We start from the raw sequence: 20430 nt of genomic DNA, 5'->3' as shown, positions 1-20430 counted from the left end.
GAGTCACCAAATGAAATTAATAGACAGCAGGTTTAAAACAAAGAAAAGGAAATATTTCTTCACACAACGCAGTCAAGCTGTGGAACTCTTTGCCAGAGGATGTTGTGAAGGCCAAGACTATAACAGGGTTCAAAATAGAACTATATAAATTCATGGAGGATAGGTTCATCAATGGCTATTAGCCAGGATGGCAGGGATGGTGTCCCTAGCCTCTGTCTGACAGAAGCTGGGGATGGGCGACGGGATGGATCACTTGATGATTGCCTGTTCTGTTCATTCTCTCTGGGGCACCTGGTATTGGCCACTGTCGGAAGACAGGATACTGGGCTAGATGGAACTTTGGGCTGACCCAGTATGGCTGTTTTTAAATTCTTATGTTCTTATATAGTCCAGAATATGGGTTGCCTGAGCTCTGGGCAGCTTGTGGAGACTCATTAATTTTGTTGAGGAAAAAGTCAAAACAGAATGTCTTTTTTGATTTTTTCAAAACAAAAATTTTGGACTCCCTTTGTTCCATGTGAATTTTGAAATTATGATGATATTTTTTTAATTTCAAAATTTCCTGTACAACAGGAATTCTGGTTTCTGATTATGACTAAATAAAATATAACATCAAATAAATTCTATTATTATCTGATGAGTTACTTTTGTTTTAGGAGGTGGCAGCTTTGCTAGTACACAAGAAAGTTATTGTACTGAGTCTTCTGGTGTAATAAATGCGTCGTCGACACTTCTGCAGCTGATATTAACAGGTATATTAGTTTGGGTTTTCAAAGCATTTTGAACCCAGTCATGCAAACTCTCAGCACGCCGAACTCCAGTGGTAGGTCTATGCCTACAAAGTTTGCAAGATCCTACCTTCTATTAGTATTCAGACAATCAGAACTAATCATTAAATATTGTTTCAATTTTAATTACAAAGCTATTACAAGCTTTACTGAAATAGCAAGTTGTAAACATACAGGCATTATAATAAAATGCTACTACTTTGAACATAGATAGCACAGTTGATCCAGAGATCTTCAAGTGCTTTACAAATATCAAAGGCCAGTTTCTGATGTTATAATTGTGAGATGTGCTTAGGGAGGAGAGAGGGGTGGACGTGGCTGAGCAGAGAGTCCTTGAGTCATCATATCTGTGTAGAACAGAATGATGTGGCCTTGGAGCAGTCCTTAGTATTCTTCAAAAAGATACCTGCTGCCAAACATTAATCTAAACCTCTTCCCAGCACCTTCAACCAAAGGAATACCCTTTGGAGCTCACTCACTAGAACGCTGTCTTGGGACTGTGGAACACTGCTGAATGTACTACCTGGGGCCCTTGCCTATGGCAGAAAGGAGCTTGAGACTCCCTATTCTGCCCTGCTCTTATATGGATTCACTTGAGAGGGTAGGGAGAAGAGGCTCTCCAGTATGTATATGTATATTTGCAGATCTAGCAATGAGAACTATTCAGCCATCTTTGCACAAGTTTTTCACATTCTTAAAAGTAATAATTGGAAGGAGGGGCATATGTGGGGACTATGGTTGCAACCATTTTGAGGTTATTTCTGGAGGCAGGTAGAATTAGGTCCATGACTTCATCAAAAAGACTCATTAATTTCAACAGCAACGTGGACTTTTGGAATGTAACATGACAATGCAGGTATGGCAGTCCAGTCTTATAAACACTGAAAAATATCCAGCAATATAATACAAAAAGTCTATTTTGTGGAGTTTTTGAGAAACCCACAAGGTTGTTCAATGTCTGCAGAATTCTTGAGTGGAATCTTAGTTATGTATTATGTAGATGCTAAAAATAGCTTTAATTTTACTGAATGTTATATTTTTAAAAAGAATTGTATTTTTATTTGCCATTGTTGTAGGGAAAAATGGTGTTTCTGGAGAAGCTGCTATGAAGTTTATAAAGTTAGCTTTCAGCTATGAAGAGTGGGATGTATTCGATTCTACTGTTGGACTGATTGCTAATTTTCTTCAGGTAATCCAAATTTACTATATGGTATATATGATGGTATTAAAATGTACTTAGGTTCATAAATTATTAAGGCAAATTTCCATTACCTATTTCTGTTTAAACTGTTAGAATCAAGATGATCCAGTATGGAAGAAAGCAGAAATGGAACTCAGGCTTATTATTGCGATGCAGCCTCTCGTGTCTACAAGAAGATCTAAACATGGCCTCTCTCTCCAGGAACATAGTTTCAAGGAAGCCACAGTATCTCGCAGTTCTGGAAGAAGAACAATTGCACTTCAAGGTGTGTTGTAGATCATTACAGCTATGGAGTTGAAATAATCACATTTCAGATATAATTTTTTGTAGCAAGAAGTTTTGTTATTTGTTATGGAGAAGTTCTTTAAAATACAGTATACAATTTTCTGCCACTGTAACTAACAGTTAAGAAATTATGACCTACTGAACTGTGCCTTATTTACTTTCACTTGTCAAAACATGACTTAATGACATTTCCAATAAACGGGGGAGACGCTAACTGATATTTTCAGACAGGGGGTTCCCAGGGAAAAAATGAGCCTGGGATGGAAGAGGCTTGTCTGACTTTATTTTGTACTTTCTTATTGTTCATACATCTGAGATTTCTTTTAATTTAAACAAGAAGAACTTGTTAAAGTGTGCTGCCAGTTAAACCTGTATTCTGTCATCCACAAAATTACACGCATCTTGAAAACGTTTCCCTGTACCAGAAAAGAAATATGCCTTCTTCACAGAAGTGGGGAATGTGTAAGATGGGGAATGTGCTTCTCCTTCATATTGACTATTTCCTGAACCATTTTGCAGCTGGTGCAGGTTGGAGCAGCTGCATTGAAAACATCATGTTTTTATTAAATTTGTATGAGGAAATAATATCTTGATTTTACTTTTTCCTCCTTTATCAATTGTGACTGTAGAAGGATCCCTAAAGCCTGGAGACCCTTCTGATGATCTTGTCACTTTGGCAACCACACTGTTTTCCTGCGTATGTACATCTAAGCAGGTATAAAAGAATTAAGCACATTTCTGCTGTATGCAGTACTTGCTATTGTATCTGTCAAATGACTAGGACTTGGGCAGTCATGCCTAGTGATTGGAGCCAGAGTCAGGCCCAATGATCATGCCTAGCAGTTAGAACAGGAGTTGGGGTAGCCAGGAATCAGAACCCAGGGTCAGAGCTGGAGTCAAAGGCCAGGTGCCAGAGCCAAGGGTCAGAGCCGAAGTCAGAGGTCAGGAATCAGAGTCAAGGATCAGAATTGGGTTACCTGGAGAGAACAAAGGCAGGAGCAGAAGCTAATAGAGGTGTTAGGAAGTGCTTTGAGCATTCTCTGAACTGCTGCAGGGCCTCAGAGACTCCTCCAACCAATCAGTTGGCGCAGCCAATCAGGCAGCCTACTGCAGCTGAGCTGCACTCATTAGGTTGCCTGGAGACTGGCTCTGCAGCAGGCTCTAATTCCTGACAGTACCATTATATGTAATTCAAGGTCAGAGGAAGTTATGCATGGTTGACAAGCTTTACAAATTACAACAAAAATGAAATTAATTAATGCATAAGAAATGTGATTGATTGTGATTTACTTTGTTTTAATTTACTTTTTATTATGATTGATCCTATGTAATTAAACTAGTTTTATAAAATTATTAAAGCCATTTTCAAAAATTACCGGGCACACTGCAGCTTTCTAATAATCAAGGAAGGAGACCAAATTCCTTTTTGCTGTGTTGCACTCAGGGAAGCAAGTGTGTCAAATATGGTGGAATGTATCTAGAGAATTAGGGGGTATAGGCTAAAGCTCCAGTTAGCACAACTTGTCAGCTGCTTACATGACCACTCTGTAGTGTGGATGCAGGTTAAAACCACTTGAGTACTGCTAGTTCTTCACTACCTTCCCACAATTCCTCCTATGTGCCCAGAAAGGACAGACAAGTTCTCCTACAATTCACTGGGAAAGAAATCTTAGATTGGTTGAGCTTACTGCAGTGCAAAGACTCCTGGGGTACAACCCCAGAAGTGTTGGTATCGCACACAAGTGAGTGCAACACCACCATTGCCGTTCAAGTGTTATTTCTCAGTATGGCTGCTCTCATTCAACATAAGCTAACTCAAGAGAAGTAACTCCAGTGAAGATAACTTTAGTTAACACTGCAGTGAAGACATACCCATGTTTTATTTATATGCTAACAAGTTTTTAAACAGCAGTTTTTAACACCTTTACAAATATGGGTATAACCAGATAAAATGTATTTCAAGGTGTTAAAATGCATCTTTACTAGGAAATAATATGCTTTTAAACAACTCTTAATTAAGATGTTTGCTGGCATATTTTCCTAGTCTTCATAAGGCCATAATGATAGCCCATAATGTTTGTGGCAAACTGGGAGCTTATACTGCAGAAATTCTAAGCAGAAAGAAGAAAAGACACTTTCAACTTAAAAATCACACTTACATTTTTTTACTTACTATCGCTCAAGAAACTCCTAAGGTTAATATAACTAGTAACCCATATTATTTTTCATATTTTTCCAGTTTGTTTACTTGTTGCAGCACTTTGCATATGGTCAATTTTGCTGTTTCCCTGTGTAGTTAGTTACTCTACCCTTTTCTTTGTGTGAATCTTTCACATAGCAACAAGAGAAAATAAATTATTAAAAAATGATTATACCCCCCTCCCAAATTGGCAGGTCGGGGCAGAGGACAGATATTATACCTGAAACTATTTTTAACTCTTCTTTAAAAAAATATCGGCTAGATTTCATTTTGATGGCATCCCATATAAGAACACTACATGTGGCATAGTATAAATTGGCTTATTTTCTGTACGAAAAACTAATTTGTCTGTACCCATTTATGCAGCTGTTGTAACATCTTTTTTTTTCCAGACTCTCCAACCAGATAAAGAAATACTTGTTGATATAGTAATGTTTCTGTGGCAGAAGTGCAAAGTAGGAGTTCAGCGGATCCAAATGAGTGGAAGTGCCTACTTAAAATATATCTACAAATTCAAAGCTTACAAAGTACTCCTTTTTTCTTATTCTATTTCCATTCGCATGAATGCATTTTATGATGGCTAACCCAAGTTAAAATTTAGGTCTCAAATAGCAGAAGTATATTTTCCTTTTGATAAAGACCTAACTCCCATTAGTTACAAATGAGAGTTGTGTTCTTTCTGTGAGGGATATAATTCCAAACTGTTACTTATGCATTGTAAAGTATAAAAAAAAGCATTAATTTTAATGACAGTATTTCTCATTTCTACACTATTTTCTTCACATGTATACACATATTCTTAGTAATGTCATTGGTGATATGAGAACAACCCTCCTTCACTCCCACCTCAAAGCGCCTTAAAAAAAAAAAGTGAGAGAGACAAGGCAGACAACAGATCTCTGTTCCATTTCTCTGTGAAGTCCAGTCTGTTATAGGGGGATAGTCAGACAAAATGAAAATAACAGATTGTTCAAGGTGGTTGTGTACACAGTGTTAGGGGAATCACTTCCCACACAAAAGTTCTTGTTCTTATTGAAAGGAAAAGTCATATGGTTCAAGGAAATCTCCCAAATACTGTGGGGTGAGGTTTTGTGGTGTGCCTCTGCACAAAAAAACCCATGTCTACACTTCCAAAAAAACCCCAAAACCCCAGCCTCGCAGCAATGAGTCTCTGAGCCTGGGTCAGCTGACTCGGGCTTGCACTATGGGGCTGAAAATAGTATGTAGATGTTTCTGCTTGGGCTGGAGCCTGCATTCTAAGACAAACCCGTCTTGCTGAGTTCCCGAACCCTGGCTCCAGCCTGAGCAGGAATGTCTACACTGCTATTTTTAGCCCCATAGCACAAGCCCGAGTCAGTTGACCCAGACTGTGAAACTTGCAGCTGTGGGTTTATTGATTTTTTGCAGAGTAGATGTACCCTCTGGGTGCAGCAGAAAACTTGGAGTTCAGGGGAAAGAGTTCTTGGAAAGGTGGGAGGGCAGAGATGGCTTTGAGCCAGCTTGATCTTGGGATGCTCCAAAGTCTGAAGAGGCCCCTGCTGTAATTAAACACAGACTCCTGGAGGCCTGTAGGTGTTATGACAGCCTCCCGGAGCTGACCTGTGGACAGCAACACTGCCAAGAATATCTCTAGCCCTGTGACCCTGCCCCAGGCACCCTTCCCTCCCCAAGTACATGAGGGCTTGAGAGGGGTTCTTTGGACGGCAGCTTTATGGCTGTCGTTTTCTGTGCTTGGGCCAGGAGTATTGGGGTTTTTAGAATCCCTTTATGCTGCTCCATCCCTTTTACCTAGCATAAAGGAACTGGAGTGGGGTTAAGGATCTCATCCTATCTAAGGATCACTGTAGGTCACAAACGACATTGGATCACATCCCCCCTGGCTTCCATGCCTAAAAGGTGAAAACCAGTGTTTTCCTTACAATGACTGCTTCCAAATTCTATGCACCTGATGAAATCTGCTATGGGATTTGGCATCCCGTCAGACCAGCATATAGTACAATAGGTATCCCATGCAGAACATGCACAAAACCTCTGCAAAGTAAAAAAAAGAAAAGAAAAGAAAGAGAAAGAAAAAAACAAACTAAAGAACTTGTGATCTGAAGGAATGTCGGAGGAATCATGGAAAAGTGAAAGTACTAAGTGTCGTAACTTGGAAAAATAAAGCAAGTTACTGCACATAACTGATAAATTAAAGTTCCTATGAGGACTATTACGGCCTATATTTTGCCTAACTCTTGTGCAGGTACATGGGGAATTTCCTCCCCCTTTTGTGCCCTGTTTTCACAAGGGCCAAGTACTATCATATTCCATGTGTTATGATCAATCTACAAGTGTCTCTAAACAATTTGGAGTGCAAAAAATCATCAGTGTTTGGAATACATAAATATGAATATTTTTAATTCAGTTTTATGAACTGCTTTAAGATTCTTGCTTTATATATTTTTCTTCTAGTGGGTTCACATACTTTGGATAATAAATGAAGTAATTCACAGCAGTAACATAGGAGATGCTAATGTTGTAGTACTTGCAGAGGTCACATTACGTCTGACTGCGATATTGGAGAACATAGCTGACTGTGCAAATAAATCTGCAAAAACAGGTAAAATGTTCAACAAGGTAATGGGAGTGTTATTGGAAATAGGTATGGAAGGAATATCTAAATATAATGTATAATTAGCTAATCAATTTTCTTTTTTGTTGGCCATTTTCTGAATTGAAGTCTGAGGTTTTCGAATATATTTATTTGTTTTTGTTGGTTGTTGATAGCAGCATGCTTGATTTTATTTTAAATAAATGCTATAAAATATAAATTGTTTAGACCTAAGTTGGTGAGTGTGACAGATGCCCTTCATTCAGGATCAATGGAAGAAGCAGTTAAGCTCCTTTATGAAGTAAGATAGCTGGAGACAATATGAACCACCACCCAAAACATAGGCCATATGCAAGACCAGTCAGAAACTGAGCTATGTGGGCAGAGGAGTTTCTCTGGGTTTTGCTGGATGGAGGTATGTCTGTTTGTGAGACGAAGCTCTGAGAAGTAGCCAGAGAATAGCCAGTGAGAAGGAGACAGAAAGCCAAACAGATAGCTGTTTCCCCCAGCTCCCATTGGCCAGGAATGGTGAATCACGGCCACTGGGAGCTGTGGGATGCCATGCCTGCGGACAGTCAACAAAAACAAAATGTCTCGTGGCCTGTCAGCAGATTACCGTGATGGGCTGTGTGCCGAAGGTTGCCAACCCCTGTTTTAGAGCATTAAAAATGTGCAGTAATCAAAACAATACGATTAATGTCACAGTCAAGTACTAGAAAACTCCCACTTCCAAGGTCTTCAGTTATTAATAGAACTGACAATTATTACTAGTTTTATAAATTCAGTGCAGTTGATTTTCATTTTACTTTTACTTTTTTTTCTTACCCAGCAGGAGAAAGAAATGAATCGGTATTACCTTCACAAACTCATATCTGTGACATTCCTGAAATACTGAAGGTAATATATAATTCTTTGCCACTTGCATAACATTTTCAGAAACCATAGCACATGTCCCTTTCTAAACATTTTAAAGTTAGAAACATTCCTATAAAATGTAGTACTTAATTTTATAAAGTCGAACAGTTTGCACCGATATGCTAGAGCAGAGAAAAATTGTAGATACTTCAAATCTTCATCATGTAAACCCAGAGAAGTTATTTTTTTCTGACCTTGTACAGTCCTTTGTGATCTGAAAGATATTTTGTGCTAAAGCTCATTCTTCCTTTATACCGTGTCCATACTTCTTTCCATTGTACTCTCTCTGTTGTGCTGCAGTCAGAGCAGGCCTTATCCTGTAGGAAGGACTTGTGAAACAGAACAGACCCAGGCCAGGATCTTTAACAGGGGCTGCACTTGGTACCGCATACAGGAAAATGGTCCCCACCCACACACAGACTCTGTCCCATGGCAACTACAATCTAGCCCCCATCAGTATAACCTGTGTTGACACCTGTGTTCTGAGTGCAAACTGATTGGTCTTTTGGTGTGGTCTCAGCTATCCTGTCAGCTCCAGGCTGCATGTTTATAAGAGTCCCCTTTTGCAAACAGCTGGTTCCTCTCCTAGAAGCTCCTAGTTGTGACTCTGCACCCCAGCACTCTGGGGTTTCTCAATCTCTGCCCCAGCTCAGTGCTGCTGCTTCTCCTCTGCGTGCTGTTGGCAACTTTCTAATTGCTGAAAACTGGACATCCCTGACCTTCCCCTGCCCTGCCTCTTCCCATAAGCACAAGGATTGCTGTAGCTCATGAAAGCTTATGCTCAAATACATTGGTTAGTCTCTAAGGTGCCACAAGTACTCCTTTTCTTTTTGCGAATACAGACTAACACGGCTGTCACTCTGAAACCTGTGTATAATAGAAATCTCTCAGAGATGGCACTACACAATGGGAACTGCTTGACCCAAGTCACAGCAAAAGAGCTTTCCAGCAAGTGGGAAGAAAATATAAAAAGGGGAAAATGACATCGGGGGTGGTGGTAGTCCTCACTCTCCCTACAACAACACACCTGGAAACACCTGAGGAACAAAGACTGAACTGTGGGAAGTGATGGTCCCAGGTTAGAAGGATTTTTAGCCTGTGTATGAAAACCTGAGAAAGCCAAGGCAACTTGTGCCTTAAGATCTGCCAGCCTGTTTATCACTCAGGGTGAGAATTTGCTAATTTATATCCTACCTATCTAGTGTGTTAAGATCAGTTTGTGGTTTTGTTTATTTACTAAGATAATCTCCTTTTGATCTGTTTGCTATCACTTCTAACCCCTTAAAATCTACCTTTTGTAGTTAATATACTTGTTTTGTTTTGTCTCTAAAACCCGTGTGGAGCTTATACTTGGGGCAGAGAGCTGTTGCATATCTCTCTCCACATTGAGGAAGAGGGCAAATTTTATGATCTTACGCTGTATGGTTCTCTGTGTAGTGCAAGATGATACAATTCTGGGTTTACACTCCACAGGGGGTGTGCACTTGCATGCTGGGCAATTCCTTAGCTGTGCTCTCCCATGCAGAGCTGCTCTCAGCATCTGTGTGAATATAGCTGCAGCTTGGTGTGTCTTCACCTGTATGTGTGCCGGAAGGAGGCTTGAAAGCTGGTCACAGCAGCACAGAGTAAGGGAAACCCAGGCTGGTCGGTCAGGGGGGCTCAGTGGTATCCGAGTTCCAAATGGCACCCCTGGGGGTGGGGGGAACCTGTCACAGGGACCCTGTCCTCCACCACTGGGTTTCTTCTGCTGGTATAGACTGAGCAGTTTTTATACCACTCCTTCACGGATTGGTCATCCCTACCTAGTAGAATCTCGGACTGACTTGCAGCATGCCTGGACCACTTCAATGGGGATGGCATCTCTAAGTCCAGTACTTCACGGTCAGGGCTTCCAGTACATGGTCATCCAGTGCTTCTGGTTCCAGCGTTGTCAGCAGTCTGGACAGGGCATCAGCAATGGTGTGTCTCTGGCCAGACCAGAATTCCAGAGATATTGTAGTTGGCCAGTCTTAAAATCCAGCATTGTTCTAGTGCTCCCAAGTTGGCAGAGCCGATGTGCTCCAGGGGATTGTTATCCATGTATGTAGTGAAGCAGGTTGGTCCCAGGTAGCCCTTAAACTTTTTGGTGATTGACCAGACCAGAGCCAGGAATTCTCGTTTGAAGGAGCTGTAATTTTATTGTTCCAATCTGTTTGTTTTACTGCCTGGCTGGCATATGTTATCACCCTCTCCCACCTCTCCTGGTCCTGGGAGAGTACAGCCCCTAGTTTCTGGCATCTGTATACAGTTTGTAGTCCAGGTAGACCAAGTGAGTGGATGGACGATACCAAGTCTGTCAACAAGTTTTTGACCTGCTGTTTACCCATCTAGGTCCTGATACTTTTGGGTGATCACAGCTGCTACTGAGAGGTCCCATCAGTCCCACCCTAAGGCCACTCCCAAGGTTAAGGAATTTATGAAGCAGGATTTATATGACAGAAAGAATTTATTCCACCATCACTCTTCCAATGAGAGTTTCTCATTATCAGACTCTTGCAAAAATATAATTGTATTAATTTCTCTGCAATTTCTAAATTTGCTGACAAGTTGACAGAGTAACATAAAGAATAGTTTTTAGCTTTGGTTTCTGAGGGACATCTTACGGTTCATACATCCCTTCAGGCAGCAGTAAACACCAGTGATATGGCCTCACATTCTGTAGCCACTGCACTCTACGTGCAGCGTTATTTGTGGCTATAGGCTTCTGATATTCTAACGTAAACACCAGTGATATGGCCTCACATTCTGTAGCCACTGCACTCTAAGTGCAGCGTTATTTGTGGCTATAGGCTTCTGATATTCTAACGTAGCTGCAGAACGCAATGGAGGACTTACCTGTTGAGGATTCTAAACTGTTTTCTGCTAACCAGATGATGCTATGCACACACTAAAGGACTCATGCAACACTTCATTCATTAGGACCTTATATTCTGGTTACAAAGAGGAGTCAGTTTAGGCTGCAATCTTACTCCAGAACCTCATTCCAACAGAGGTCTAAGTGAAAGCCAGCCTTCTCCATTGGGTGGGGTGTGGGTGGGTGGTTGAAGGGGGCTTTCTCACCAAACAGCTGCAACTTCCAAGCAATCATTTTGACTTCTTGGTCGGACAGCACACCAGCTATATCTCCTCTCTTTGGATCATGTCTGTCCTTTTTTCACTGTGCTTGGGAAAGCATCATGTCAGACATGTGAGTGCTCAACAGAGTAAAGGAGGGATATGTTATCCAATTTACCTGTCTCTTTTTCCAATCAGCCTTCCCCATCCCTTTGAGGGACCTTTCTCAGAGTCTGTATTACTTCAAGAACTATGGTCTCTTCTAGAATTGGGAGGAAGGCAGAAGTTCCTTACCAACATGGAGGAAAAGGCTTCTGTTCCCAGTATTTCCTGGTCCCCCAAAAATCTGGTGGCCTCTTCCCTATTCTAGATCTAAGAATGCTGAACTATTTCATCAAGAAAATTAAGTTCAGGATTTTCACCCATGTTTCTATTATCCCTTCCTTAGAGATGGGAAATTGGTATGCTGCCCTTTGTTTACAGGATGCATACTTCCACATGGTGATACATCCTTGGCACAGGAAGTACCTTCAATTCATAACAGCACCAACTGTTACCGATACACAATGCTTCCCTTCAGACTGTCGTCAGCCCCAAGAGTCTTCACCAATTGCATGGCAATAATGATAGCCCACCACAGCTGTTTGGCCATTCAGATATTTCCTTACGTGGGTGATTGGCTAGTTTGTGGAGCATCAAGTGACTAGGTGCAAAACAGCATCCTAGTCATAAGATAACTGTTCTCCCATCTGAGCCTGAAACTAAATTTGGGCAAATCGCAATTACATCCAACACAGTGCATAATCTTAATTGGAGCACACCTCATTGCCAGGACTTGGGGGGAGGGATAGCTCAATGGTTTGAGCATTGGCCTGCTAAACCCAGAGTTGTGAGTTCAATCCTTGAAGGGTCCATTTAGGGATCTGAGGCAAAAATTGGGGATTGGTCCTGCTTTGAGCAGGGGGTTGGACTAGATGACCTCCTGAGGTCCCTTCCAACCCTGATATTCTATGATTCTATGACTGCCATAAGTTACCTTCTAAAGGGAAGGTATCAATCTATAGCTTTCCTTTCTGGAAGCCTCAAGTCCAGCCTTAAGACAACAGTGCATGTCAGCTTTCAGCTCTTGGGTTACATAGCCCCATACATAACTCTGCATGCCCACACATAACTCTGCATGACAAACTTCAACTCCACTGTCTATAGGTCTGGATCTATTAGCTATGTCCAACCACTCTTTGGACTTGTGGATTTGTGTTTCTGCACGAATGCTTCAGTCTCTTGATTTTGTGGCTGGATCCTCATTATGTGTGCTAAAGAGTTCTGTTTTTGTCCCCAAAACTGAATATAACTCTGATAACAGATGCATATACCAAAGTTTGGGGAGCCCATTTTGGTCAACTCCAGAAACAAACTCTTTGATCGAGCCAGGAAGTGTCACTCCATATGAATGTGCTAGAGGTCTGAGCTGTTCTTCAGGCTAGCAAGTTGTTTATGTCTACCATCGAGGACTATGTGATACAAATTCCTACAGTCAACACCTCCACCATGTTTTATCTTAACAAGCAGAGAGGTGCAAGATCATGTCAACTGTGCCAGGAGGCAACCCTCATGTGGAATTTGTTCATTCATCATGTTTCCCTGAAGGCTTTTCACCTTCCAGGAGTGAGAAACACACTTGCAGATTCCTTCAGCAGGGTTTGTGTACATCAACATGAGTGGTCAATCAGGAAGGACATTCTCCTTCAGAACTCCCACCACTCAGAGAATCCAGCAATAGACTGGTTTGTGACCAACCTGAACAACAAGTGCACGAGATTTTGCTCAAGGCAGGCCACAGTCTGAGTTCCATCATGGATGCCTTTCTTCCTCCATGATCCAGTCATCTCCTACATGCATTCTCTCATAGACTATCAGAGTTGGAAGGGACCTCAGGAGATCATCTAGTCCAACCCCCTGCTCAAAGCAGGCACAATCCCTAATTTTTTTTGCCCCAGATCCCTAAATGGCCCCCTCAAGGACTGAACTCACAACCCTAGGTTTAGCAGGCCAATGCTCAAACCACTGAGCTATCATGGCTGATGAAATTGCTGGTTTTTTGTATTTTTTTCCCTCAAATACTGAATTTTTCTCAACTTTTTTTTCCTCAAATACTGGACTTAATTCACATTTAATCTTAGATGAATCATTTGATGAATTTTAAGACACCAGTGTTACCCGCCCCTCCCCCAAGTAAAATGGCTGAGCCAATAAAACTCCCTTCATCCAGTGAGTGGTCTTCACTTCCCTGTGACGACCAATTTTAAAAATACACCATGTACCACTAGCTTAGCTAATGCTGCTCACATTAGCTGTGTAGGGGTGGAAGCTGCCCAAAGACAGAAAAATCCATCGTTACGTGCTAGCCTCCTGTCTAAATGGCTGGTGGCCTTTGTCACAAGTTGTGGAGCACTTATGTTCTCACCCCACCCTAGTTTGCAAGACCAGCAGGGTTGAGAGTGGGCAGATACTGAAAAGCCCCTCCAGATAAAGGGATGCTGGTCTCAAGCCCTGCAGATTATGCCCAGCAGCTCCCACTCTGAACCCTCCTGCAGCCATTCCGCAGCCATGGCAACACAGCAGATCCAGTGCTCAAGCTAGCATTGGGTACCCTCCAGTTCCTCTCATTGTGAGGGTACTCAGGAAGCTGAAAAGAAACAGAAGAACATTGATTCTTATTGGATGGGTGTGGCTAAGACAATATTGGTTCCTGGCCCTATATCAGCTTTCTGTCCAGTTGCCAATAATTTTATCACTAGTTGAGGATCTTCTGTCCCAGAACCAAGGCAAGTCTCTACATTCTAACCTCCAATCTCTCCATTTTATGCATGGATGATCTCTGGTTGAATTCTCAGGAGCAATTGTGCTCCCAAGTGGTTCAGACCATCTTGATAAGAAGCAGAAAAAAATACACTAGAGCCCTGTATGCAGCAAAGTGGAAGAGATTTTCAATTTGGACATGATCTCAACATTTATCGCCTTATCACATGGAAGTTATGTATGTGCTAGACTGTATGTTGGCACGTGAAAGCACCAGGCCTTTCAGTTTGTTTTGTGAGAGGTCACTTGGCTTCCATTTTTGTGTTACATCTGCCAGTAGATGGGTTTTCCATTTTCTCTCACCCTCTCATTTCCCAATTCTTGAAAGGTCAACTCAATGATTACCATTCTGTGTCTGATCCTGTACCTGTATGAAATCTCAGTGTAATCCTCACCAAACTCATAGGAACCACCCCCCTTTCAAGCCTATCACTACAACCTCACTATTGTTGTTTATGAAAACAGCTTTTCAGGTGGTAATCAATTCTTCTATGGGGGTTTCAGAACTTCATGCTCTCTTAGGTGATCCTCCTTTCATAGTTTTTGACAAAGACAAGATTTCCCTTAGGCTACCCCTTAAGTTTATGCCTAAAATAGTGCCAGATTTCCAAATGACTCAAACTGTTAATTTGCCAGTGGTTTTTTTTTCTCTGAAACCCAATTCTTCTGAAGCTAAAGAAACACTTCATACCTTGGATGTTCATGGAGATTTGGTATTTTACCTGACTGCACTATATCCTTCAGCACTTCTCCCAGGCTCTATGTAGTGTCAACTCAGTAAATCTCACATTGGATTTCTGATTGCATTAAGCTCTGCTACAATCTTGCTCAAGTTTCTCCTCCACTGAGCATAATGGTTCACTCCACCAGGGCTCAGTCAACTTCATCAGCCTTTCTGAGCAATGTTCCCATAGCTGATATCTGTAAGGGAGCAACATGGTCATCTGTACATACTTTTTTAGCTCATGATACCATCACTCAAACCTCTTGTAACGATGCTAATTTTGGCATATTGGCTTTACAATCTCTGTTCAGATGATCTGAAGGCCCTCTACCTCAAAGGGGCTGATGGAGTCACCAGTAGTGGAATGTATAGGTGCACAATGACTTAAAGGAGAAAAAATAATTACTTATTCGTACAGTAACTGTTGTTCTTCGAGGTGTGTAGTGCATCTGTACATTCCACAGTCCTTTCATCTTTCCCGCTACCTTGGACATGACATACAGTGGTGTAAAGGAAAAGAGAGGGAGGTGGCAGCCACACCCCTTTTCTGCCCTTGCCTTAGAGCATGAGGAGAGATGGGGTGCATGTGTCACTTAGTGTTACTGCTGGCAAAAGTCTCTGACTTGAGTGCCCTAGGTACACAAACACCATCAGCAGCGGAATACATATGTTCACAACAGCAGGTAAATAACCCTTTTTTCCTCACTACCTGGGCAATGCTCTACCAGCTGCTGGAATGTTCCTGAAGTGTTGCAGAGGCTAAATGGCCTGTGCATGAATTCATAGAGTCCTATCGGGGTAACGAAGGCCATTTTTTCCTGGTCCTTTGATGTCATTGGTACCTGTCAATACCCACAAGCTAGCTCTTTGGTGGAAAATAGGGAGGCGTATTTAAGGGCAGTCAATGCTTCCTCTGTGTAGGGGAGTGGTCTTTATATGTAACTTCATTGAGTTTCCAATAGTCCACACAGAAGTGGAGTTTCCCTCTTTTTTTTTTCTTTACCAGAACAATGGGGCCGGCCCATGGACTGTAGCTTGCTCTGATAATACTTGCTTCCTTCATTTCATTGAGCATCTCTTTTAATGGTTGATATAAGGCACGTGGGACCATCTGGAACCTCTCTCAGATCAGGGAGTAGTTGGTGGCAATCGGATGCTGGATAGGAGTCTGTCACAGGGTGCTCTACTCACTGTGGAGCGCCTCCTTCTGGTCATGTTTGGGCATTAGCTCTGCCAGGCCAACATCCCTCCTGAAGTTGCTCACTCTGTCTCACTCTCAGTCTCACTGTCTTCATACTTGAGTACTTCTGCTTCTTGGCTTGGCCCTCCAGCCAGGTCAATGTAGTCCTCCACTTTCAGGGTATCAAAGTTTCTTGGGACCCACTGTTCCAGGCAGTCTTTCCTCTCACTGCCCCTTAATGGCACCACTGCCCAGTGGCTGGTAGGGGAACCCAGGCCCACCCTCTACACTGGGTTCTAGCCCAGAGACCCTACAACAAGCAGTCAAGATCTGTATGGCCTTGAACCTTACTGCTGTATACCTGGACTACCTCCTACCTTTCCTTCTCTCACCCTGAGTATGACTGCAGCCTCCTTCTCTCTGCAGCTCCCTTTTAGTCCCAGCTACTGGGCTTTATACAGGCCCCTCGTGTTTCTATCCAGCTGAATTTTATCTCTAATTAGTCCTTGCTCCCTGGCTCCTCTTCCAGGTGCAGTCTATGGAGTTAATTGGCCCATCTAGCCACCTAAACCCCTTCAGGCTTTGTGTAGGGTGGACAGCCCATCACAGAGTCACACACTCAAAGTTGGCGAAGTTCTTGGAGAAGGTGGCAGAATGTTTCCAAGTCAGATGCTTTCTCTGTTCTGTGGTAATCTCCACATTGCCCATATCTATCTCCTGGAGCCAGGCCTCCTGAACCTTCGCTAATGCTACTCTACAAGGCAATAGGTGCACTCCCAGCCTCCGGTCTCGCTTTGGGAATTGCTACATCTGCCCAGTCAAGGCAGAGGACCTGTGCAATGACCTGACTGTGGTACAATCTTATAGGCTGATGGGCTTGGTTCAGGACTCTCCTGACAGCACCTCTTTCTTGACAGTGGCCAAGCTACAGGCCACCATGATCAGGTTTGCACTGGTGCGGGGTAGGGCTCCACTGGGGTGGTATAATCTTTGCCTCTATGTCAGTCTTTGTCTTACACAGGAGAACGGTCTTGGTATCTGGCCCTATTCTCAGAGGGCAAGTGTCCCAGATCTTAGCCTTTCCATGCATGTTGGGGAAGCACTGCTACTTCTGTATTTCTCTATTGGTGTTCTACCACACTCTTTTCCCTGTGGGGTATCCAGGATTAATGACCCTGCAGTACCTTTAGAAGTTCATTATAGCAGTGCTGGAGCAGGTTCATGTGTAGAACAACAGGGGGCAGGGTGTGGTTATCAGTTTCACTTACAGTGATCCCCAGTTGGCAAAGTGTCTCGGAGCCTAGCCTTGTACATCAGCAAGCATGTACCCCACATAAGGAATGTTGAGTCCATTCTCAGCAACTAACCAAACCCAGTTGTGGGAGGGGTAGATAAGTCCTATGACTGCCAGTGCCATAGAACTCCCCTGAGAACTCGTGTCCAGCAGGGCATCCATTCACACACCATTGAAGTTGATGGGAACGATCAGACACTTGCTGTTGAATCTGGATTGTTCCCAGTTGGGTGTTGGGCCTAGTGATTGTCCCTGCAGAGTTTGATCCCGCACCCTGAGGGTCCCCTGTTTAGAGCACCCAACGTTGGGAGCACCTCCTCATGATGTAGCCGGCTTCCCAACATTGTCCCTTCTTAAACTTCCCAAATCCTATTCATGACCCACGTGTAAGGTAGGGGTTCCCCGGATTTGGGTAGGAGTCCTGGGTTCCAGTCATGTGTCTCTGCACAAACACCAACCTTCCCTTCTAGGGGGGCAGAGTTAGCTCCTGATACTGGCACCTGCATTGTGAGCTCAAAGTGGTGGGTCTTGCAACATGATTGCAGCCGTCCTGTTAGCTCCAGGTTGTGCATCTGTAAGAGTTGCGTTTTGCAACCTGGATCTATGCAGGAAATAGCCCGACTTAATTATGTAAAGAGTTGTCACTTTGGATGGGCTAGCACCAGCAGGAGAGTGAATTTGTGTGGGGGGGTGGAGGGTGAGAAAACCTGGATTTGTGCTGGAAATGGCCCACCTGATGATCACTTTAGATAAGCTATTACCAGCAGGACAGTGGGGTGGGAGGAGGTATTGTTTCATATTCTCTGTGTGTATATAAAGTCTGCTGCAGTTTCCACGGTACACATCTGATGAAGTGAGCTGTGGCTCACGAAAGCTCATGCTCAAATAAATTGGTTAGTCTCTAAGGTGCCACAAGTACTCCTTTTAGTTTTGCAAGCAGCTCGTTCTCCTCCAAGCAGCTCTTGATTCCAGTTCTGCATCCTGTCTCAGTCTCTGCCCCAGCTCAGTGCCACTGCTTCTCCTCTGCCTTTTCTTTTGTTCTCTCCTCGAACCTTCCCGTACCTGTTCCCTGTCCTGCCCCCCATCCGCTCATTGGCTCAAACTCACACAGGTGGTTTGTAGTTAATTCTGTATTCTTGTTTTGAAGTGGCACTGCCCCCAGCTAATCCAAGTCTATGCATAGTAGCAGGGAGGCAGAACGGGGGAAGAAAGGAAGGGGAAGGGAGAACTGACACCCACAGGTGTGATCGCAGTGCATGGGACCAGCTTTAAGATTTTGGAGAGGATTAGTAATTTGATTCTTTTGGGATCTACCAATTTAATATATTTAATTTGTATAAAAGATGTCCTGTATGGAGCTCTTGCTTCATTCAGTGAGACCCTCAAAGGCGACTATAGTCTTGCAAGTTGTGTGTGAATGAACATAACTTCACTGAAGCCCTTACCTTTTAGGGCATTGCAGTGCTGTCCAGGCAAATACTTCCAGATCATGGCATTTTTTTCTTTTAAAGAAATCTAGGAAATTTCACCTTAAAAAACTCTATATCAAGAGACCATTCAAGTTCCATCACTAAGCCCTATAGGACTAAAAGCTATATGGTATTATATTGTATTATTTGAGATATAATATGTCTTTAGGTAATTTAAAGGACCAGATTTTAAAAGGTATTTAGGCATGTAGTAGGCATTTTGAAAAGCACCTAGGTGCCTAACACTCATTGAAATCAATTACTTTAGGCACATAGGTGCTTTTGAAAAGCCCAATAAATGCCTAAATATATTTCTAAATCTGGCCCTATATCTTAGTGCACATGCACAGGGAGCATCCTTCACACTGGAATATCCTAACTTTAGAATGCTTGCTTCTGAAACCTTAATATTTTTTTTTACAGTTTTTTAATAGAATATTGTAAAACTGCTGCTAGGGAATACTAAATTTATGGCTGAGATTTTACCTCCACTGTAAACATATTCTGAGAAATTTGCCTTTGCGGATTTGAATGTTGTTTTAGAAAGTTTGAGGAGAATCTGTCCATGTGTGTTTTTAGTTATATGTGAATGAGAATATATATATTTACCACTAACTGATAAATGGCTGAACTTTAAAATTTCAAAATTAGCATGTGAAGCCAATGGGAATATTGTCTGTCTAAAGAGAATATGATTGGACCTTAATAGCAACAACAAAAAATGATTGCACTTTGTTTTCCATAGTATATAATGTAGCTGTTAGCGCTACTCTCAGTTTATTTGTATGTGAATTTATTTCAGAAAAGCCCTGCAGAACAGTTACATTTTGCTTATGAAAATCTTGAAAAAGCAATTAATGGAATGAACATGTCTCGCTTAATGACCATTTTACCAGATGGAAAATCAGTACTTGACACCTATTGTACAAAGGTAAAGTATTACAGACCAGTCAACTTAACTTTTGAACCCGGAAAGATAATGGAGCAAATAATTAAGCAATCAATTTGCAAACATCTAGAAGACAATAAGGTGATAAGTAACAGTCGGCATGGATTTGTCAAAAACAAATAGTGTCAAAGCAACCTGATAGCTTTCTTTGACAGGGTAACAAGCCTTGAGGATGGGGGAAAGTGGTAGACATGGTATATCTTGACTTTAGTAAAGCTTTTGATATTGTCTCGCATGAACTTCTCATAAACAAACTAGGGAAATGCAACCTAGATGGAGCTACTATAAGGTAGGTGCAAAACTGGTTGGAAAACCGTTCCCAGAGAGTAGTTATCAGTGGTTCACAGTCATGCTGGAAGGGCATAATGAGTGGGGTCCCACAGGGATCAGTTCTGGGTCTGGTTCTGTTCAATAACTTCATCAATTATTTAGATAATGGCATACAGAGTACACTTATAAATTTTGCCGACGATACCAAGCTGGGAGGTGTTGCAAGTGCTTTAGAGCAGTGGTTCTCAAAGTTGGTCTGCCGCTTGTTCAGGGAAAGCCCCTGGCTCGCTGGACCGGTTTGTTTACCTGCCGTGTCTGCAGGTTCGGCCGATCGCGGCTCCCACTGGCCAATTGGGATCCTTCCTTGGCCCATGCTGCTTGCTGCAGCCCCCATTGGCCTGGAGCGGCGAACCGCGGCCTGTGGGAGCCATGATCGGCTGAACCTGCGGATGCGGCAGGTAAACATACCGGTCTGGCGCGCCAGGGACTTTCCCTGAAGAAGTGGCGGACCGGCTCTGAGAACCATTGCTTTAGAGGATCTGATCTCCTGTATAAGACAGACCGTAGAACTTCCCCAAAATAATTCCTAGAGCAGATCTTTTAGAAGAAAATC

At 42.5% G+C, this 20430-nt stretch overlaps 1 protein-coding gene across 8 annotated transcripts in view; it reads left to right on the top strand.

The window, feature by feature from the left end:
• CFAP54 (cilia and flagella associated protein 54) overlaps window positions 1-20430 on the top strand; it is a 208028-nt gene that overhangs the window by 29903 nt on the left and 157695 nt on the right. For 6 of the 8 annotated variants that reach the window (XM_048835511.2, XM_048835518.2, XM_048835516.2 and 3 more), the window contains exons 10-17: window positions 657-752; window positions 1865-1977; window positions 2083-2254; window positions 2904-2989; window positions 4867-5001; window positions 6926-7073; window positions 7894-7961; window positions 19401-19529. In XM_048835511.2, coding sequence (XP_048691468.2) covers window positions 657-752; window positions 1865-1977; window positions 2083-2254; window positions 2904-2989; window positions 4867-5001; window positions 6926-7073; window positions 7894-7961; window positions 19401-19529 — 947 coding nt within the window. The remainder of the gene's footprint in view (window positions 1-656; window positions 753-1864; window positions 1978-2082; window positions 2255-2903; window positions 2990-4866; window positions 5002-6925; window positions 7074-7893; window positions 7962-19400; window positions 19530-20430) is intronic. The other 2 variants (XM_048835512.2, XM_048835513.2) reach the window with 2 other exon arrangements.

Source organism: Caretta caretta, chromosome 1, assembly GCF_965140235.1.
Source record: "Caretta caretta isolate rCarCar2 chromosome 1, rCarCar1.hap1, whole genome shotgun sequence".
In the NCBI taxonomy this organism is placed as follows: Eukaryota; Metazoa; Chordata; order Testudines; family Cheloniidae; genus Caretta; species Caretta caretta.
The sequence above is the reverse complement of the archived record's forward strand: the minus strand, read 5'-3'. Positions and strand labels throughout refer to the sequence as shown.